The 21,604-nt window shown below is 39.1% G+C and overlaps 1 protein-coding gene across 6 annotated transcripts in view; it reads right to left on the bottom strand.

Annotated features, from left to right (window-relative positions):
• The window catches only part of LOC311019147 (voltage-dependent calcium channel subunit alpha-2/delta-4-like), a 155,540-nt gene that overhangs the window by 106,674 nt on the left and 27,262 nt on the right, over positions 1-21,604 (bottom strand). For 5 of the 6 annotated variants that reach the window (XM_084018390.1, XM_084018386.1, XM_084018388.1 and 2 more), the window contains 20 exons: positions 20,577-20,727; positions 19,136-19,210; positions 18,115-18,204; positions 16,427-16,540; positions 15,498-15,576; positions 15,209-15,342; positions 14,978-14,995; positions 13,074-13,151; positions 12,669-12,749; positions 12,502-12,576; positions 12,250-12,336; positions 11,065-11,136; positions 7,893-7,954; positions 7,538-7,605; positions 6,961-7,006; positions 6,668-6,765; positions 6,056-6,146; positions 4,646-4,738; positions 3,566-3,687; positions 151-219 (listed from right to left, as the gene is read on the bottom strand). In XM_084018390.1, the coding sequence (XP_083874516.1) occupies positions 151-219; positions 3,566-3,687; positions 4,646-4,738; positions 6,056-6,146; positions 6,668-6,765; positions 6,961-7,006; positions 7,538-7,605; positions 7,893-7,954; positions 11,065-11,136; positions 12,250-12,336; positions 12,502-12,576; positions 12,669-12,749; positions 13,074-13,151; positions 14,978-14,995; positions 15,209-15,342; positions 15,498-15,576; positions 16,427-16,540; positions 18,115-18,204; positions 19,136-19,210; positions 20,577-20,727 (1,703 nt within the window). The remainder of the gene's footprint in view (positions 1-150; positions 220-3,565; positions 3,688-4,645; positions 4,739-6,055; positions 6,147-6,667; positions 6,766-6,960; positions 7,007-7,537; positions 7,606-7,892; positions 7,955-11,064; positions 11,137-12,249; positions 12,337-12,501; positions 12,577-12,668; positions 12,750-13,073; positions 13,152-14,977; positions 14,996-15,208; positions 15,343-15,497; positions 15,577-16,426; positions 16,541-18,114; positions 18,205-19,135; positions 19,211-20,576; positions 20,728-21,604) is intronic. The other variant, XM_084018387.1, reaches the window with a different exon arrangement.

Here is a 21,604-nt window from a genome sequence, read left to right as displayed (position 1 = left end):
TGTATCAGTTATAATCAGTTGCAACAGTTGATGAAATGAAGGAAACCAAGACAAAAACAGGAACTCCAACGTATCTGAGATGTCCCACAGAGAAATATCACAATGCCATTTAAAACATCCCACAGCTTGATTGTTGGAGGCGTGACTCACCTCCAGCCACGGCCGTCTTCCCTTCGGACGCCACCGTCACGGCCGTCGTCGCGATCACGTACTTCACTCCTGGTAAGAGAAGGTCAGGTCACGTGACAAGACAGTGCTTTTTATGAAGGTATTATTGGTGCAAAAGGTTTGAGCACCTGTAACAGTGGAATTTGTAGTTGTGACAGTGATTGTGTATGTGTATCAGTAAATTTGAAGTCACAGACTCTATGAGTTGTGTACTTGTAGATTTGTTTTCTCTCCACAAATACAACAACACTTACACATTCACAAATTCTTAATTACAGGTGCACAAATCCTATTTTACAAGTCACAGATTAAAAAACTGCCACGCTCACATTTTTGCTCCTATTGTTATAGTATATTTGGTGCAAAACATATTTGTGTACCTGTATCAGACAATGTGAAGTTTTGGACAAAATTTGAATGTGTGCAAATCTGAATGTGAACTTGTGCAATAAATGTTCAATGTATGTAAAATAATTTCCCACGAAAATATTTGTGTTCTTTTAAAACACAAACACAAATCGAGAAGTACAACTGCGCAAATCTTCCCCACGAGTCACAGATTCTGTTTCCTTCACCTACAAATCACAAATCCCACCTCCACTGAGATATGTGGAGCAAAACGATCTGTGCATTCAGTCTATGGTGCAAAAGGCGGGTGCTGATCTGAGAGCGACTGATCCCACAGCCAATCAGAGGAGAGGGGCTTTTCCCCCCACAGCCAATCAGAGGAGAGGGTGGATTCAGCACATGCTAAACTAACAGCAGCAGAGACAGCGATATAGGCAACTTTCAAGGGCCGCGTTTCCCAGATTTGATCGTTCTTAAGGACTTAAGAAGGCTCTTAAGAAGAGTTCGGCTAAGAAGGAGCGCTAAGATACGGGTGTTTCCCAGACGCGTTCTTAACTGCCTTCTTAGGAGAACCTTAAGATCAAGCCAAAGAAGCTTCTTAAGAAGCTCTTAGTGGGAGCTGTCCACCGCGGTGGTGCTGAAACTGAATCAATGGATGCCAGGCTAATCGATCACCCACCTCTTTATCAGCGCATAAGTCACACACAGCGCCCCGTGGTCCCCCCGACACAGGTGCAATTAGGCTACACATGTATCGGGTGCAGGTGGGTGTGTGTGTGTGTGGGGGGGGGGGCATATATACCCCCGTGGATATAGGCACACACATGTGAGAATGGAAGAAAGCAGCAGCAAGCGAACCAAGCGGGCACCGGCGTTCACCGCGGAGGAGATGGGCGTGTTAGTGGAAGAGGAGAATCGGTGTCACAGCTGCCACACTCCGTGACACCGATGCCTTGCTGAGGCCGGTGCCGTTCCCCACCACCTCCAGGAAGCTCCCCACTGCATAAAAACGCAGCGCAGCCAGGAGCTGCACCTCCGGGCTGAGGGCAAAGTTGCAGCGGGTTGCTCTCTGGATGTGTGGAGACAAACAGAGTGATCAGCCGTTGGATCTCCGCACGGGGCAGCCGGTACTTTGCCTGGACAGCCCGGTCTGACAGCACGTCCAGTGGGGCGAAGTGCTGACGCACGTAAGCATTTATATAAACTGTATGGCTTTGCGCACGGCGAAGCTGTTGGTTCGCAGCGAGAATGTGCTGTATTGCAGCCATGGTTTCTCACACACGCGGACTTTGGCAACGCCTTTATATAGAGTAGCAGGTGGAGCCTCTCTGGATGAGGTTCAGCTGAGTTCAATTACATCTGTTTCCTTGATATCTGTGAAATGCCACAGGGTTGTTGATGTGTTTTTATGTGTAGTACTATAAACTCATATATGCAGATGTGTGTGGAAAACTTAAACGTGTAATTCAATGAAAAGTTTTTTTTATTTTTTTTTTAGCGCATTTCTACATTGAGCATTGTTTGTTTATTATTTCGAAAAGTGGAGAATATAAATTTCCCTGACGCGGCTTGATCACTGAGCATTTCGTCGCTAAGAAGGCTGTTAAGAGTGGGTCAGCTCGATCTTACGTTTCCTTCTTAGTGAAAGATCTTCTTAAGCTAAGAGCGACTCTGGGAAACACATCCTTCTTTCACAGCGTTCTTAAGAGCGCTCCAAAGACGATCTTAGCACTTAAGAGCTTCTTAACGAATCTGGGAAACGCGGCCAAGGTAGGTTGTATCTTTAACCACATTAATAAATAAACCCTGACGCGAAGCTGAGAAATTTAGCGTCCTGTCACTTTTCCTCTGTTTTGGTAACCATCCTCCCGGCCGTGTGCATTTGTTTTCAATGAATATACGTATGTGTGTGTATTGTTGTAGTCTTATCTGTCATAAACTGTAAGTGAGGAGAGCTGTGACCCCGGGTCAGATCGGCTCATGCAGGTTTCGTTTTCAGAAAACAGACGTGGAAGGAAGATAGTCAGATTCATATAACTTATATGCTCTTTTACAAGATGATTCTGTCTAGGTTTAAAACATGGATCTATAAAAAAGACTAGTTAATATCTATGCTTGAAAGATCTCAACGTAGTAAAGTAAATTACTCCTATTCTCCTCTGCCTTCTAGGAAAATGAAAACAAATGAAAACAAATGCACACGGCCGGGAGGATGGTTACCAAAACAGAGGAAAAGTGACAGGACGCTAAATTTCTCAGCTTCGCGTCGGGGTTTATTTATTAATGTGGTTAAAGATACAACCTACCTTGAAAGTTGCCTATATCGCTGTCTCTGCTGCTGTTAGTTTAGCATGTGCTGAATCCACCCTCTCCTCTGATTGGCTGTGGGGGGAAAAGCCCCTCTCCTCTGATTGGCTGTGGGATCAGTCGCTCTCAGATCAGCACCCGCCTTTTGCACCATAGACTGAATGCACAGATCGTTTTGCTCCACATATCTCAGTGGAGGTGGGATTTGTGATTTGTAGGTGAAGGAAACAGAATCTGTGACTCGTGGGGAAGATTTGCGCAGTTGTACTTCTCGATTTGTGTTTGTGTTTTAAAAGAACACAAATATTTTCGTGGGAAATTATTTTACATACATTGAACATTTATTGCACAAGTTCACATTCAGATTTGCACACATTCAAATTTTGTCCAAAACTTCACATTGTCTGATACAGGTACACAAATATGTTTTGCACCAAATATACTATAACAATAGGAGCAAAAATGTGAGCGTGGCAGTTTTTTAATCTGTGACTTGTAAAATAGGATTTGTGCACCTGTAATTAAGAATTTGTGAATGTGTAAGTGTTGTGTTGTATTTGTGGAGAGAAAAACAATCTACAAGTACACAACTCATAGAGTCTGTGACTTCAAATTTACTGATACACATACACAATCACTGTCACAACTACAAATTCCACTGTTACAGGTGCTCAAACCTTTTGCACCAATAATACCTTCATAGCTTTTACTCTGAACGCTGAGATCTGTGGAGGAGACGGACCTTTGTCGTTGACGGGGTAGTAGAAGAAGCTCCCGGGAGTGTTTTCCACGGCCAGGCGGTACCACAGGGGGAAGTGATCGATGGTGAACAGGTTGTCTTTATCAGTCGCCGTCAGAAACCGCCTGTCGAGTGGACAGAAACGGAAAATTGGGTTGTTTTCTTATTTTCTGTTTAACATCTAAAATGTGCTTTATTAAAATGCATATTTTTAATTTATTTATATAAATAAAATACAAATATTCAGTATTAGCATATTGATTAATAGCATTATGATCAGAGTTCCCATGATTTAATTAGATTAATTTTAATTATGGTGTCATGCATGAATAAGATGCCCAACAGCACAGTACATTACAAATAATGCTATATATATATATATATATATATATATATAAATAACAATGGTAGATAACATTACAAGCATTAGAATTAAATTCCATTCTGTCATCCATGCTCTAAAACTGAAATATAATAAAGATATCCCTAACTTTAACTAATTGTTAAAAGAATGATACCGTAGAAGATGTGATTGATTCCTAACTGATATTGTGATAATTCACACATACTTGAAGGACTCCTGCTCTCTACTGTGCAACTAACTACCTTGATAAGTTTGCTAGAACATAAGATCCAGTGCTTGACTTGAATATGTTTGTAAGTTTGGTTTAATGTGTTCTTTTAACCATTTTTTCTAGCAAGTAACTTTCCTCTAATTGTTCTGATGCTGCATGAAAAATAATGACAGCATGAACGTCTCTCCTTGTGTTCCGACATATTAAGGAAACCATTCCACAGTCTTATCCTATCCTGGCCTCATTGAACACATATCACTTTGACCAGCCAAACTTATAGATGCCTGAAAAACAGTGTGCAGCTCTATTCTTTGATCTGTAATATGGTGGCATCACAAAGACACCAACAAGATTTAAACTCAAAATTCATAGGTCATACATTATCAAGAAAGCCCAAATATTTATTTCAGGTATATATTCCAGTGTCTACGTCTACATCACTATTTTGCCTTACAGAAAAAACACAGTGATAAATGACCTGTTGGAGCATTTATTTATTAATATTTACTTTGCCACTCTGGTCTCCACTCCTGCGTATCTTATGATCCTCATCAGGCCGGCCCGGGTCCCGAGGAAGGCGGTCTCAGCCCCGGGCTCCACCCTGCACACACACCATCACAGGACAGAAGAGGGATGTTATATCCGGACAAAGGTTGGGACTTTATTTTATTCTCCATTCAGAGTAATCCTCTCCTTGATGAATTCCCTCTTTTGAATCTTCAATCACGAGGGTTGATGAAGCCCAAGGGAAGTTTCATCAATTCAAGTCTTATTTTTACGTATATGAAGAATGAAAACATTCATATTATATTTCATTCATATGTTGTGCCTCTTGTTTTATGGGGTTTTTCTCTTTATTTCACTTATGTTAAATACTGTCCCCAGATTAGTTTTTGTTTTCTGCTCTTCATTGATTTACTGTAATATGTTATATTGAGTTGCATTATGTTGTTTATCTATTAGAAAACTTTACACAAAACTTGTATAAAAAAAAAAATAGCATCCTATTAGACTTTTGTGTGAAATTGTCATAATTAGCATTTTCATTCTTGAATGACAACATCTTATCAGTTCATCCTTGAGTCCGAGTGGATGTTTCTGCCAAGTTTGTTCCTCTCTTTTCTTAATAATCACCATGGAGACATGCTCAAACACACCCTGCTTTTAATGGCTTGGATCTCATTTTTCTTCTATGCTTTTATTAATTTACATGTCTGTGCTTTTATTAAGGTATTTAAAAAAAAACAAAAAAAAAAAACATTAAAAACACAAAAGCTCACAACACAAACGTGAGTGGAGTTTTGTTGGCAGTGAGAGCAGTGAGACAGCAGATTTACAAAAAAGTTTGACTGAAATAATTCCCAATTGTTTTGATTCATCCATGTGTTTTCAGCCCAGTCTCAGGCAGGTGGGGACATCACAAAATGCAATTTATTGTTTTCATGTACATGGACACGGAATGTCCCTTGTATAGCATAACAGAACGTCAGTTAGGATGGTTTTTCACGGTGGACACAGAATTGAAACACATCCACGTGATTATGCAACGTCCAGCCGTAGTGACGGAGTATTTCATACTGAGAACGACTTTTAACCACCAGACAAAGTCAACCTAATCTTCTTTTTGTTCCCTAAATCTAAATGTACATAATTATTTTTTAGGCCAACTATGATGTTTTGAACAAAGTGGTTTTGTGACCTAAACCTCCCCTATGTAGCGAAACGTCGTCCCGGCTGACACAATACACTGAAACAATACCTCCAACAGAAATACATACAAGTGCTGAACGACAAAAACGAATGGGGAACGCATGTGTCCACGCACACAAATGACTAGATGTAAATCTTATGAATATTTATAATATATTTTATGAGACTGTTATGTATATTTTGGATGAATCAATATCTCGGGCCTCACCTGTCATTGAGCATCAGGGCGTTCCAGTAGGCTTCCAGTGGAGCCGTTACCACGGCGTCAAACAGCACATGCTGCAGCAAGACCTCGTCGCCTAGGCAACAGACAACAACAGACAAAGATGACTTCAATTAAAATCAATTAAACACACATTACTCTGGACAAGGCAGGTTGCACAAAACTTGTTTTCTCCCTAAGTATGCCACTTAAGGCTAAATTTCTCCTTAGCTGAGGGACTTATTTAAGATGAGAATCCTTTAAAAGGGACAGCGTGAAGGATGTGCTGTTGTTAGAGGAGCTCAACTGTTAATAAATATCTCATGAATTATTGATTTGTTGAAAGCAATTGCTCATCGTATCTCCTGTTTTTTACTACTAAGCTGTTTTCCTTACTTTGATTGCTAAGGTCTTTTGTGCAATGGTTGAACTAACTTTAAAAGACTAAGATAATGAAAACACCTTAAACATTTAAGTGGACATTTAAAGGAAAAACTTAGCACAAGGTCCTTAATCAGCCACAGAATCTCATTGTGTTCCTTTTCCAAATGACTGAAATTGTAAAATGGAGCTAATATATGTGTATGGAGAGTTATGATGTTGGAGTCAGAAACCAACACTCGAGGTCGGGCTCCTTGCCCAGCAGGTAACGGATGGCGGCCTGAAGCTGAGAGTACTTCCTGTGGCTGGGGTCGATGTCCGTCTCACAGTACGTCCTGAGGAAAAGAGCTTTCATGAAACATTATTGTTATCAGTTGCATCATTATTATTATTATTATTATTAAACAGCTCCAGGAACCTGCCTGCTCAGAGTTTGTTTTTTTCAATGCAAATTCCAGGAAACAATTTGGAATTTTTTTTATTTATATACAATGTCAGAATTTTTGGAGAACGACGTGCTGGAGACGTACCACTCAGTGGCGAGGCTAAGGTCTGGAGACGTGAGGTCATGCAGGCCTGGGGAGGAAGGTACAAACACTCAAGTCAGTCAGGTAAAATTAAAAAGGGGAAACTTTAAGGGAAAACAAGGAGATACATATTTCACAAAGCTAATTAAATGAATGAATGAATAACTCACTAAAAATGTGGAAATAAAAGACAAATATGTAAAAGAATAAAAAGGAATATGAAAAAATGGGAAAAGCAAAAGCATTTGGGAAAGAATTAGGAAAAAGAAAGGGATGAAAACAACAATATTTTAACTGTAAAAAATAAATGAATAAACATTTATAGAATAATTATAAATAGTTATACATGAAAATGCTTATATAGTTTCAAAATTGTTAGATATTTTATATATCCATATTCATTTAGAGTTATTCTTTTTTATGGCATGGCTATGACTACACAGTTAGTATGACGTTGTATTTTTCTGTCCATGAATGACGTTCAGCATCCTTCTACAGTCCACATGCTGGAGTTGAGCCACTGGTTCATTGTATTTATCCAACTGATGCAACAGTTGATGTAACAGGAGGGGAATCCTACCTTCCTCCACAGATACATTTCCAATAAACATGACACTGCCGTGACCCCTCGTCAGCGCCATGCCAAAGCTGCAGAGAGACGGGGAAGGGAGGTGAGACAGCCACACGTCAACATTTCAATCATAGGAGTAAAATGTTGCCCTCTGGGGCTCAAACCACGCAGATGCTGAATGCATCAACAGAAAAGACATCTGTTTTGGTAAAGCGTCTGGCAGATACTGGATTCATGAGGTTCATATTAATGGATTGATTCAAACTGAAAATAGGGAATATTATGAATTTTTAAACAAAACTTTAGAATCTTCAAAAGCAAATTTAAAGGGCTTGAAAAAACAAACAACAAACAAACAATTTACCTGAAAGGTGTCTCATCAATATTTGTGAAGAAGTAGTCGTTGATGAGGAACAGAGGTCGTTTCTGTTGGAGGGGAAGGAGATCACGTTAAGACCCCAAACGTCTGTCACATGACTAACATACACGGCATCAGAGATCATCCAGCAAGCCATTGTCCCTGCATGTATTCATTGTCATCAGCCTGATTTGTTTGACTCATGGAAGTCTGATCTTCTACTGTACATCACCTGTTATTGGTGGCGAAGTCAACATGCTAATGCTAGCCTGTGGTGTGCCACATGTACCAGTTAGGGACCATTCGGTATTTATGGAATGGACCACTGGAGGAAAATTATGAGGCATGGACACATCACCCCAATGCTTGGCTTAGTTTTCAAATTGATTTCAGAATTGTATTACTCTTATTACTTAGTTTCCTTAATTATAGTAGACTGACAATAATCCAGGATCTGTTGAACACAACTTGCTTGTATATTTGTACAATTTCATTGACATGCTACCGAATGAGACATAGGTTGGACAACATAGAGTTGGTTAACAGAAAGCATATTAATCCATGTTTTTATAACAGCATAACATGCTCATCTTTTGTAAATACAACATCTTCCATTGCGATTATGCGTAGCTACACCACATGGATGTATGCTGTACGGGTCTGTCAGGTAAACCAGGTCAACAAACAAACAATGATTTTAGTCTCAATGCTATCTCCACTTTGTGTTATGACAGTCTATACCAGGGTGCGAACTACGGGGGAGCCAGAGGGGTCTCAGCCCCCCTTAATGAGACATGAGCTCCCCTGAAAACATGATTTGTGAAATGTTGGGGGAGTCTCTAAAATATTGGCAAAATGCTGTTTTTTCCCATGCATTGCCTTTTTGTTTTGTTTTTTGTTTTTTTGTTTTGTCATAATCATGGATCATGTGTAAAATTAGGCTATTTTTTTATGTATGATTTGCGCATGAGGGTGATTGATCACTATTTCACTTTAATAAAGACACCGGCCTGCATGCAATTCTTGTCCTCACCATTGAAGCGTGGGGGCGCTATGTCTTAAACGTCTTAATGCGGACTTGATTCCTTGTAACCAGACTGGCATGTTTTGGTTTTGATGCGTGTGGAGGTTGGATGTGATATGTGCTTATGTGCTGGCATACAGGCTTGTAATAATGGATGTGTTTTGAATAAGTCCTCGCTCTGAGGCACGCGCATTTTCCCTGTCAGCGTTTTACTATTATATCGGAAGTTTTTGGATTAATGTTACTGCTACATAATTGTATAGGGTGCATTTTTAAGCTGCAGCAATGCATCCTATTGCATAATGGTATCGTCTGTCCTGTGAGAACCAAGTATCTCTAAAAGGAAAAACAGCTGTTTACAGCTCTGTGACCATGCATTTTCCAGCTGAACCATGAGACGTTTTTAAAGAGTTTATTTTGCTTCAGACGGAGGAACATTTTGGTGAAGGCAGTAGGAGATACTGGACAGGAAGGGGATGAAAAACGTCATCTGAAAAAGAACTACAGCTGCCAGACAAATGTAAAAAGTGCAATATTTGACTCTGTGATGTAGTGAGGAGACTAGAAAACTAGCAGAAACTTGGAAATACTGTACGTGAATTTGTACTGGAGTACATGTACTTTGTCACTTCTTCTGCTGTTTACAAACCAGGGATGTTAAACACATCACTTCCTGTGTTGTAAAGGCATAATTCAATTCAATTCAATTCAATTTTATTTATAGTGTCAAATCACAACAGAAGTCATCTCAGGACACTTAACACATTGAGCAGGACTAGAATACGCTCAAAATGTCAAGAGTCAACACAATTTCAAATTCCCAACATCACCCAGGGGCAAGCGTTACAGCGACAGTGGCGAGAAAAAACTGCCTTAATAGGCTTTTAGGCAGAAATCTCGTGCAGCCCAGGCCCTTTGGTTCCAACTGCATTTGGTGTTGTAGTAGTAGCATTAACAGTAGTGGTGGTATTAACAGAAGTTTAATGTAATTAAATGTAATTTATTCATTCCAATAAATAAAGACATAAATAAATAAGACATTAATCTTGAACAAGAAGAAAAGCATGCAGAGAGAGGCTATTTTCCACCTGTAGTCCCCGGGCAGGTTGATGGAATACTAGCATATATATGAGTTAAAGGAAAAGTTCGGAATTTTGGACATAGGACCTCATTTCCAACTTACCCGAGGTGATATAGGTCGGTGGAGACCGTTTTCAGCACAATTGGTCCAGTCCTTATAGTTGCACAAGTCACTGTTGCTAAACTGGTGTTGAGCTAGCGCACGTCAACGGTAACATCCAGCCTGTCACTAAAAACAGCTTTAACTGCTCCGCAGAACACCCGAGACAAATGTATTATAACGTCGGACTATCGATGTACATGTCAGTGTTGGTAGAATAATTTTAGAAATTAAACCAACCTTGCATTTTCAATGATAAAACATATTGAGGGACTAGTTTTTCAGCAGCAGCGGAATTTTACTTTGCGTGTTAGTAGTAGTGCGTAAAAACGAAACCTAAGCCCCCTACAGTCGTGACAGCTAGTACTCGTAGCAGCGTTAAAAAAAAAAATTAAATTATTCTACCAACACTGACATGTACATCGATAGTCCGACGTCATAATACATTTGTCTCGGGTGTTCTGCGGAGCAGTTAAAGCTGTTTTTAGAGACAGGCTGGATGTTACCATTGACGTGCGCTAGCTCAACACCAGTTTAGCAACAGTGACTTGTGCAACTATAAGGACTGGACCAATTGTGCTGAAAACGGTCTCCACCGACCTATATCACCTCGGGTAAGTTGGAAATTAGGTCCTATGTCCAAAATTCCGAACTTTTCCTTTAAGAAAGGAAAAGATGAATAAAAGAACAAACAAAGCAAAAAACAATAGAAACATAGAAACAGGGAAGCAGAGACAACAGGGCATGTGATCTGCCCTAAGGCAAGGGGATGATGCACACACATCTGACTGGTGACATTTCATTTCCCATCAACTCCACGCGTTTAATCTCCTGGACGGATCACATCCTCGCTGGTTGTGTGATTATATTAAAACTCTGTGTTTTTAGAAGTGTCTGACTTATATGAAAAACCATTGGAGGTTGTGTTGTATTATGGTCTTGTGATTAGCTCTGTGAATGGACTGATTCCTCACCCCTTTATCCACGGATGCTCTGATGTTCAGCTGGAGGTTGCCAGTCTCTCCCCTCACCATGGCCGTTCTCAGCTGGAAGTGCAAACGAGACGACAAATTGACCACAAAGTCGGATTAGATTCTTCCTCTCACCACGTATCTGTCAGACACGTTTACGGTACTCCCCATCTATGCAGCTGTCTGCAACGGCATTTACATTTACATGTACATTTCGGGCATTTAGCAGACGCTTTTGTCCAAAGCGACTTACAATAAGTACATTTGTCAAAAGAAAGAAACCACAACATATCATTGCCGATAAAGTAAGAGCTAAAAAATAGAAACAAGTGTTAGGTCCTCGTCTGAGTACAGTAGAAGCTGTTCAGCAAGGATACCTTAAGAACAACAGTGCTATGATCAAATAGGTAAGAACATGGAGGGTTTTTTTTGGGGGGGGGGGGGGGGGGGGGGTAGTGGGTCATGCTATGCAGAGTCGAGGCCACCACTGAGGCGCCAGAACAGAGAAGAGTCTGGACTTTGCTGAGCGACATTTGTTTGATTTCAGCGATGGTGGTACCAGCCGGCCAGCTGAAGTAGAGGAGCGAAGTGCTCGCTTCGGGGCGTGTGGTTTGACCAGTGTTTGAAGGTAGATGGGTGCCGCTCCATTGATGGCCCTGAAGGACAGTGCCATCGTCTTGAATTGGATGCGTGCTGCAACAAGGAGCCAGTGGAGGTCACGGAGGAGGGGGGTCACATGTGAGAATTTGGGTAGATTGAAGACGAGGCGTGCTGCAGCGTTCTGGATACGCTGCAATGGTTTAATCGCAGAGGCCGGGAGTCCGGCCAGGAGAGAGTTGCAGTAGTCAAGGCGGGAGATGACCATTTATTTAAAGTAATTGACTAAAATCGGCATCTCTACTGTTACTAACTTGACTACTCCCAGGATTACTCCCGGGAGTCTGGTTATGCTTTCTGGTCCAGCATAGTCTGTACTTGCAAAGCAGAGAGTACAAGCACTTTGCACGTTTTAACTCACTCTTTGATAGAGAGGAACTTAAAAGACAATTAAATAGAACATGTTACACACTGCCACTTTAAGTGTCCATGCTGAACGCTATTGAGCAGGCTGCTGATGTGACGTTTGAGTTCCAGACAATGAACATGTGGGTTTCATTTCAACACGCTGCTCATCCGTCCTTTACTCACCTTCTCCTCCGTATCCTCCCACTCCACCTCAGACAGATCCACACTGTTGTAGTTTGGCTTCGGCTTCAGTTTCTTTCCATCTTTATACTGTAGGACAGAGGGCACACTGTCACTGTGGTGAAATACTGTATCATCATCCCATGAATACTTGATAGCTTCTCCCCTTACTGCACCCTTCAGGACATCTGCTGCACTTCTCTTTCTTTAAATAGAGAGCTAGTAAATCTGTCGTCTTCAGTGATGTTAACTCACCAGAGGTCGAAGGTCAGGGTGTGCCAGGATGTAACCGTTGTTGGTGATGAGGAAGGCGTAGCCGTGAGCTCCCAGCTGTAGGCGAAAAAGATAAAGAAAAAAAAAAGCTTTTATGGTGAAAACTCAGGAGCAGTAACACCTTTCCTACACATCCAAAGTGAGCTCACCATGTATCTGGGCGCCAGCTTCATCACCTCCATCAGTGGGATGTCGGTGCCAACGACACCCAGCAGGATCCCATGGGACAACTGGAGAGACAGGCAGCAGCAGGGTCACTAGATAACACCACTTTGTGACAGTGTTAAAGACAACAACAATTTTATGATGTGAAATTCAATTTAAACGGCCAACTACTGCTGAGGAAGAACAATGCAGTCTATTGTCATGTTTGTTTTGCTCTAAAGGGAAATCCTCAGTATTTCATTTTAATAATAAGAAACTATCAGTCATACCATTTAAAATGAACAAAAAAAGAATATATACGATATTGCATTCAATTGTGTCTGCACGGAAATTAAAATACTACAATGGGACATGTTTGACTGAATTATTCGGTAAGAGCTGATACTGACCGTTTCCTTCTTCTTGCTGAAGACCGGCATGGCCACCGAGGTCATCAGCAGCAGACTCTGAGCTTTGGTGGTGAAGAGCTGAGACAAACATCCAACACATGGCGTTATTTTATCAACAACACCACATACTCTCAACATGGAGAATGGATTGACCAGAGCATTTCAACTGACAGACGCAATCTTAACTATGTTCAAATGTAATTGGAATTTTCTCCGTCAAACACATTCTTCATCATCTAAACACAAATCTAATAAAATGTTTATTATGACACGACACGCAGCTGTAATAACTATGTGCAGTCCTAATGTTGAACTCCAGGTGGCGATGTAGTACTGTGTACATTTCAATACTACAATCTACAATCTAAACCAGTTGTTCCCAACATAAGGTCCAGGACACTCTGGGAGGTCACATCATTCATGTTATTATACTTTTCTATGTGTAAAATCTTAAACTAAGTATCTGAAACATGAAGCCAATAAAATATGGATAAACACGTATATGTGATCTGTGTTAAATGCTTCTACATATGACATCCAGAGCTGAGAACAACATGACACAACACAGTAATGACATGATAACGATACATTGCACATCATGATTTCCTTGGTTGGAATATTGACTTATGATGAAACATGCTGGATCGACAGCAGCTGGTGGACCATCCATAATACAAACAGAGTGTACGCTCATTTGTTTGATTTAAGTTACTCTGGTAAGCAATGATGTGTCTAGGACCTTTATTGTGAAAGTTGAAAAAGAAAGCAGCGGTATACCAATACACGTATTTTCCCAGATTAATGAATCCCAAAAAGTACTTTGTGGCTTACTGTGTTATGATGCTCTACTCACATTAAATATATTATTATCATGGATTTGACTCAATCACTCTGCTCTCTCTACTCTCGTCCGTCTGTCATTTTTCCTTCAGCCAAATCCATGATGGTGTATTCTGCTGGGTTAGTTAGGTTCAAGATGAATTGTGAGATACATTGAGTCCGCTATAGAGTAAAATAATTCTCACTATACATTCTGATTACAATGTGACAAACTCAGTGCATAGTCCTGTATGTAGTGAGTCATTTCAGACACAGCTGAAGTAATTGTTAGCTTTCTAGCTACCATGCTAATGCTCGCTACCTAAAATATGAAGGTCGCCTTCAGTTGAACACTTCTAACTGCTCTCAGTAGTCTCACTTTGTGGGATTTAACCGCTTGATTCCAAACTGGCTGAAATAACTACTAATCTCTATCCTCCAATTACATTTGTCTCTCTCCACAATGACCGTCAAAATATGATCCTAAACTAAACGCCTACCGAGCAGCAGACTCCAGATCTGAAACATGAAGCAATGCCGTAGTCAGTGACGTTGTTAGGCCTATTTAAGGGGGGCTGGAGCTACCCTAAGATTGTTCCCAAGCCCCCCCAAATAATTTGGCTATTAATTTATATTTGATTTTTGATTTTTTTAGTCTAACGTATTAGATACGGTATCACTTTAGACACATTTACATATTCATATGCATGCAGCTTTAATGTGTTTCAAAGTTAACATTACAGTAACTCTTGTTCAACAGAAGAGAATGGGGGAAGACGATGTCTGTTGCTTTTAACTTTACTAAGTTCTAATACAGTACTACAAAGATGCTTCTCCTGGGGGCTAAGCCCCCCTGTCTTTACATCCTAGTGACGTCCCTGGCCGTAGTGCTTTAAATCTGCTTTGCAAAAAGAAGTCGGATTGTATAGAAGTCTATTTTGTGTATTTGTGTCATTTGTGCCAGGTGCCTTGACTCTGTAAGCACTCACGCCACAGAAAACATTTGCTCAACATTTCGTCTCAACACCATCTTGTTCTACATGTTAAATCCAGTCTATCTGAAAGTAGAACTTCTTCTTCTTTACCTCCTTGGTGCTGGGAAGCTGCCAGAGCGATGGAGGGGAAGGCCCAGAGATGATGGGGGGATGAAGCAGACGGACAGATGAAGGTGAAATGATGATGATTACTGTACAGTAGTTCGCCGAAAATGAAAAAAAAAAATAAACTTCATATCTGTTATAAGAAGTTTGAAATATGATGAATGCCTCTTATGATCTGCTCCAGTTAAGCTCTCTGATTTGTTGGCATCGGCTTACCACAGTGTCCATGTAGGCTTCTGTCCAAATGATGTCATGGTCGTGGTTGATGACCATTGGTCGGCTGAGCACATGCAAGTACTCCATGACATTCTCCTGCACATCGGCCAGTGTGGAGATGTGTGTGTAGTAACCTGAGAAAACACAAAACATGCAGTTCAAAAATGCCTACACACACACACACACACACACACACACACACACACACACACACACACACACACACACACACACACACACACACACACACACACACACACACACACACACACACAGACCAACCGCTGACCTTTGTTGTTGCAGGCAATCCACTTTGTGTTTTGAGCGAAGGTCATTTCTCTGCCGATCAGGTAAGTGAAGACTCGCACCTGAACACAGAAACACACTTTGCTCTTTGAGTCATCTCAAGTGTCATTGTCCTGTTGCAATGGTTGTGTGTTCATGTTACACATGAATGAGTGAATAGATGGCAGCAGCTTTCTTTGAAGTATGAATTTTCCACAAAAAGTAACGTTGCACAATAAATGGTTTGATAGTAAATGAAGGGATTCATAGGGCTTGGGAACCAGATTGTTGCTGGTTCAAGTTCACGCATGGACCACGTATGGAGCGTGGTCTGGTAGATGGAGAGGTGGATGGAGAGGCCATTTGCCTCCTGGACACTGCTGAGGTGGAGTGGGACACCAGTCCCCCAAAACTGCTCCCTGGGTGTTGTAGAGTAGCTGCCCACTGCTTTACAATGAATGTTGATTTGATTTGACTTTTTCCACTGAAAATATTTTAAATGTAAAAGCATTGAACAGCTAAAATGAGAGCACAAAACCTTCCTGCTGTTTGAAAATAAAAGGATTCTTTCCACTGAAATGCCTTTACTTTGAAACATATAGGAAGTGTTAAGCTTGTATTACCAGCATAAGGACATAAACACATGTAACAGGGCAAACAGGAGTGGATCACACAACAAATAGGATTCATACTACAATATGACCAAATGCTCTCTTCAAAGAGAGAGAATTAGAAATGACTGTCTCTAATAGAAGACTGCTTCCATTAAAGGCCTTTGTAGTAAATGTATTAAAATATTTTAACTGTACTTTGTGATAGCATACAGTAGTCTTCAGCAAACGTGCAGCTCCAGCAGTTCATTTCACTGGTAAAAGGGAGTTGGTATTGCAGAGAAATTCAAGTTTAGGGAAGTTGGATCGTTTTTGTTCTCACCCTGCGCTCAGGCCAGTTGAACTCCTCAAAGACAGACTCAAAGTCCTCCATTGCTCCATCTGTGATCAGCATGATGGCCTGGTTACACATGCTGCCCTGGCCCTTTGTCCTTGCCTGCACACAAACACACAGTTTATGTACAGAGCAACAACTTCAGAGTAGCGTTTTGCCAGTATAACAATGTTCAAACTGGTTTGCTATTAAGTCAAAAAATCAGACTGGACTGCTATAACGGATTTTACCTTGACCCATCAGCCGCTTCCTAAATGGAACATAATGAGACTGAGAATGACCATGAATGAGAGTGTAGCTACTCCAGTCCACTTGTTGGTGGTAAAACACCTCTAAGGGGCCAATCAAACACGTCGCAACAGGCCCATTTCATGCTTAGGACTCGTGTGTCCCTATAAAACTCATTTTCATTCACATATCTTGAGTACCCTTGAGAACATTTTAAAATATCTTAACTTGTATGCAGCATTTTGGTCCTAAAAATATCTTATTCAGCGTTTGATTGTTCTTAGCTCCCAGCTCTTGTGTCACTTTTGGTTGCCAAAAACAAGATGCTGAAGGCCCAAAACCCAGATTGCGAAAATCAAAAAACAAGATGCTGTCAACCAAAACCGAAAATGGTGATGGCCAAAAACCAAGATGGGTTCCGCCAAAACACCAAACTCCAGGCTACAAAACTGTAGTCCACAAACCGATGGGTGATGTCACGCTGACTACCTCCACTTCTTATATACAGTTGATTGTTGGCTTAATCCTGTGAAACTCTAAACACTGGTTGCTGATTCATTTTTAATTTGACATAATATTTCGTAATGACAAATGCTGGTTGAGCTGGTTTGCATTAAAACAAATTGGTGTGTGGTCCTACATTGGACCGTCAATTGTGTAAAACAAACTTCTACTCCAGATTCCCAACAGAATATAAGAACCTCCTTACAGGATTACAGAGTTAAATAATCACACTGAGCATCACTCAATTCAGGGCTTGAGTCCGGCATGCTTAAACTTTTACGGTTTATTCTTAGAGTTAGAGCTGAGGCTGGATTTTTGGCCAGGCCAAGCAGGGACAGCCCAAGGACCCCAAAATCCCAAAGGTGCATCGTGTGTCAATAGCCAATTTGTATTCAAACAGAAATACAAAGGAAAAATACACTTAAGCATTTTTTGTAAGATCCTGTAGCAGTCAATTTAACTTCAACTTCAAATTCAACTTTTTATTTGTCAATTTCTTCCATGTACCACACAAAAGAAACCAAAACAACGTTTCTCCCCATCCCACGGTGAGATACAGTGCACAGGCACAACAGAGAAAACAACACACTGGGGTAAACTATAAATAATAAGGTGCACAACATAATACTAATACTAGAAAAAAAATGTAAGTCTGAGTTTTTGTAGTGCAAAAGAACACAGCAGATGTATTAGCAGCAAAACAGTTCTGTATGAATATTGTTGTAATTTGTATGATGATAGTGGTAACAGTGCAAAAATAGTAGAGTGCAAGTCAGAATAACAGCATACTGTAGAGTTCCTGTATGGCAGTGCAACAATGTCCAAATAGTATTTTTATTAACAGTTATATTTCATATTTTACAATAAAATCATAATTTAAACAGACCTTGTTTGTTTGATAACTTCATGTCTTTTTGCATTTGTGATAATTTAAGGACACAAACCTCATTGAGGATTTTGAAGGATTCCTTCATGGCGTTCTTGATCTTGGCTTCTCCTTTAACATGGAGCTCCTCCACTAGCTGTTTAAAGTGCTGCGAGAGAAAGATTTCAGATCAGTAGATTGCTAACATGGAGATGGTTTTATAGATATGAATGTGGTTCAAAAAGCACTCAAAAACATTTTGGACTGAAAACTTTTGAAAAATGTAACCTCCATCAGACCATTCTTCTTCTTCTACACTACTTTAGAAATATTGTAGCTTTGCCATCACTACATTTATTTGACAGCTTTAGTTACTAGTTACTTTTCAGGTTTTAATTTAATGACCATTAGACGAAAAAATATCAACATTTCCAGACAATATGAACAGATAACTGTTAATAAAGTAGCTATGAGTTAGAACTAACCCTTTAATACACCAAAGTCACACAATAACACAAACTAGCATGGTAGTGGTATACCAGCAACTCCTTTGTTGTGCGCGATAAACTTACTTCAGGGCCAGAAAGTCTGACAGCAAGGTAAAGTGGTGAAAATATTGTTAAACTGTTTATTTCAGGTGTCTAATCTACGTCCTGAGCAGTCCTGATATTGATGGTTGCCATGCTGGTACTCCTGTTTGTTTCAACAAACTCCATCTTCTGTAATACACTAACTGCAATGGTAATACACTGACACTGACTGCAAAAGTACCTCCTACAACCCAATTTGACAATATCACAACTATAACTTTAACTAAAAGACCTGAATACTTCTGCAATTACTGAGTTACAACAAAGAAAACTGTCTTCACTCTAAAGATCTCAAAAGTTATGTTGGTCCTGTAAAAAAAAAAACACACATATAGCTACAGATTTCTATGGCTTCTTGTGCCATTCCAAGAAGTAGGCCAATAGGTCAATCTGTGTGTGTGTGTGTGTGTGTGTGTGTGTGTGTGTGTGTGTGTGTGTGTGTGTGTTGTATTGGCTAATTTGATGCCTCATTAGCTCGCTAAGCCTCCATGAAGTAGATAATGGTCTTACCTCTCTGTTGTCTAAGTCGGCCTGGACCAGAGTTCCTTTAAAGCACGGCTCCACATACCGAACGTAGTCAGTGTACTGCAAACAGGAAGAGGAGACACAAAGGCGACAAATGCATGAGCAAACAGCAATCTTTGGTTCAAATCCCTGAACTGGTAACAGTTGACCTAATGCATGTAATAAAGTGATGTAAGTACATGTATTCCAATACTGTACATATTTGCGGTGCTGCACTATTCATTTCATACCACGTTTTACTTACATTTATAAATGAAACTTCCCAACAGTAAGTACAACAGACAAGTACAGCTTCATTAATATGTTGATTGAAAACAGTCATTTTTTCCTGTAAAACCATTTGCTGGTTCCAGATTTTGTAATAATAATAATTTTAATGTATCAGTAATAATGTTAACAATGTTTGTGATGTTAATGTTTTAGTAAGGTTAAAGTTTAGCAATACTGTTAACAATGTTAATGTTTTAATGATAATGCTAATGTATAGGCAATATGTTAATAATGTTAATGTTTTAATAATAATGATAATGTATTAGCAATATTATTAATAATGTTAATGTTTTAATAATAGTGGTAATTTATTAGCAATATTGTTATTAATGTTAATGTATTAACAATATTGTTATTAATGTTAATGTATTAACAATATTGTTATTAATGTTAATTTATTAGTAATAATGTTACTTGTATTAATGTATTAATGATCATTTTCATACATTTGTATTTGTTTTTGTCCAGTACTACTGTATAGTCTCTGAGTACCTAAAAAATCGCTATATACATCATATTAATTATTATTCATAATAATTATAATGTATCAACAATACTGTTAAATATATATATATATATATATATATATATATATATATATATATATATATATATATATATATATATATATATATACTGTATATATATACACATTAATAATGTAAAAATATTAGTACTACTGTTAAAACTGTTAATGCACAAGTAATAATGTTAATGATGTCATGTTTTAATGTTTTACTAATAATGTTAATATATCAGTAATAATGTTAGTGTAATAGGAATAAGCCACACAATCAATTGATTAATGGAGAATTTAATTTGCGCATGAATCCATAATGAAATAATTATTAGTTAACAAAATGAGCTCCAGCTCAACCAACTACCAACAGTTAAATCCTGCTTTTACATTAATGCTGAGTCATAAACATCTATCACAGTTAAATATTTCAACTGCATGTGAGTCATTATAGTGACATACTTTTACTGAAGGAATATTTTACTATTTTTACTGTATGCTATTAGTATTTTTCATTAGAAGAGAGTAGTATTACTGCATGGTATAAGTAGAATTTTTCTGTAGGACAGAGAGTGTGTGTGTGTGTGTGTGTGTGTGTGTGTGTGTGTGTGTGTGTGTGTGTGTGTGTGTGTGTCTCACAGCAATGACATTGACAAAGTCGTTCTCTCCCAGCGTGTCCAGGATGGTGTTGATGGTGTGTTTGGCGATGGTCATCTTCAACCCCTTCATGCTGCCACTGATGTCCACCATGATGATAATGTCTTTTGGAGATGTGGCTGCCTGGATGTACCTGAACGCAGCATGACAGAACACTGCTTATTTAATCATATAATACAATAAAGTTCAAGACGTTCTGAAATGGATTTCCTCGTTCAGATTTTCAATACAAAATGTATTATATTCGACTTAAAAATGCCCTTTTTTAAATGTCATTATGTCAGTTTTCATTACAGAGGTGTTATTACCAGTCCCCACCTCCCCCATAACCCCTCGACCAATCATGTAGTGACAGCATCTTTGGCCTCTGTCAGGATTATCTTGGCAAAATAGTTGCAATTCCTGATATTATCCCAATAATCATTAAAATGCAAAATGGCACCTAAATATACTGTAATCAACCTCATATTTTGTTCAGAAAAAAATGTTTATTGTGTCATAGATAAAATACATACATATTTTTCAGTGAAAAACAAGGAAAAAATCATCTTAAATATGGTCCCAAGTAAACTAAATAAAAAACAAATGAAAAATAGTAAAACTGACTGAGTCTGTTCTTTGCTATATGATAATTCCAGATTTTTTTTTAATTTTTTTTTAAATCTCGCTTTATTTTTCACTTCTCTACCATGAGAGCAAGCTATAGAATATTATTCTATAAATCACTCGTGTCAATTTTCATGATAATAATATTTAATTATCCTGATAAATGAAATTCACCATAAATTTATTGTGAGCGTTTTTTATTTTTTTTTATTTTATTTATTGCAATCTGTGATCATCCCATCCCTATTTGGTGCACCTTCCCCTTTGCTGCTGTAATACCGTAAATGTCCCCATCAAGGGTGAATAAAGGATTATTTTATCTTATATAGTCATTTTTGTTTCAATTCAAATCCCTTGAGCCAAAAAATGTATCTCACACACAGTCCCATACAGGAGATATTATA

This window comes from Eutrigla gurnardus, assembly GCF_963514095.1.
Source record: "Eutrigla gurnardus genome assembly, chromosome: 9".
Lineage (NCBI taxonomy): Eukaryota > Metazoa > Chordata > Actinopteri > Perciformes > Triglidae > Eutrigla > Eutrigla gurnardus.
Note: the sequence above shows the minus strand (reverse complement) of the source record. Positions and strands in the feature narration are given on the sequence as shown.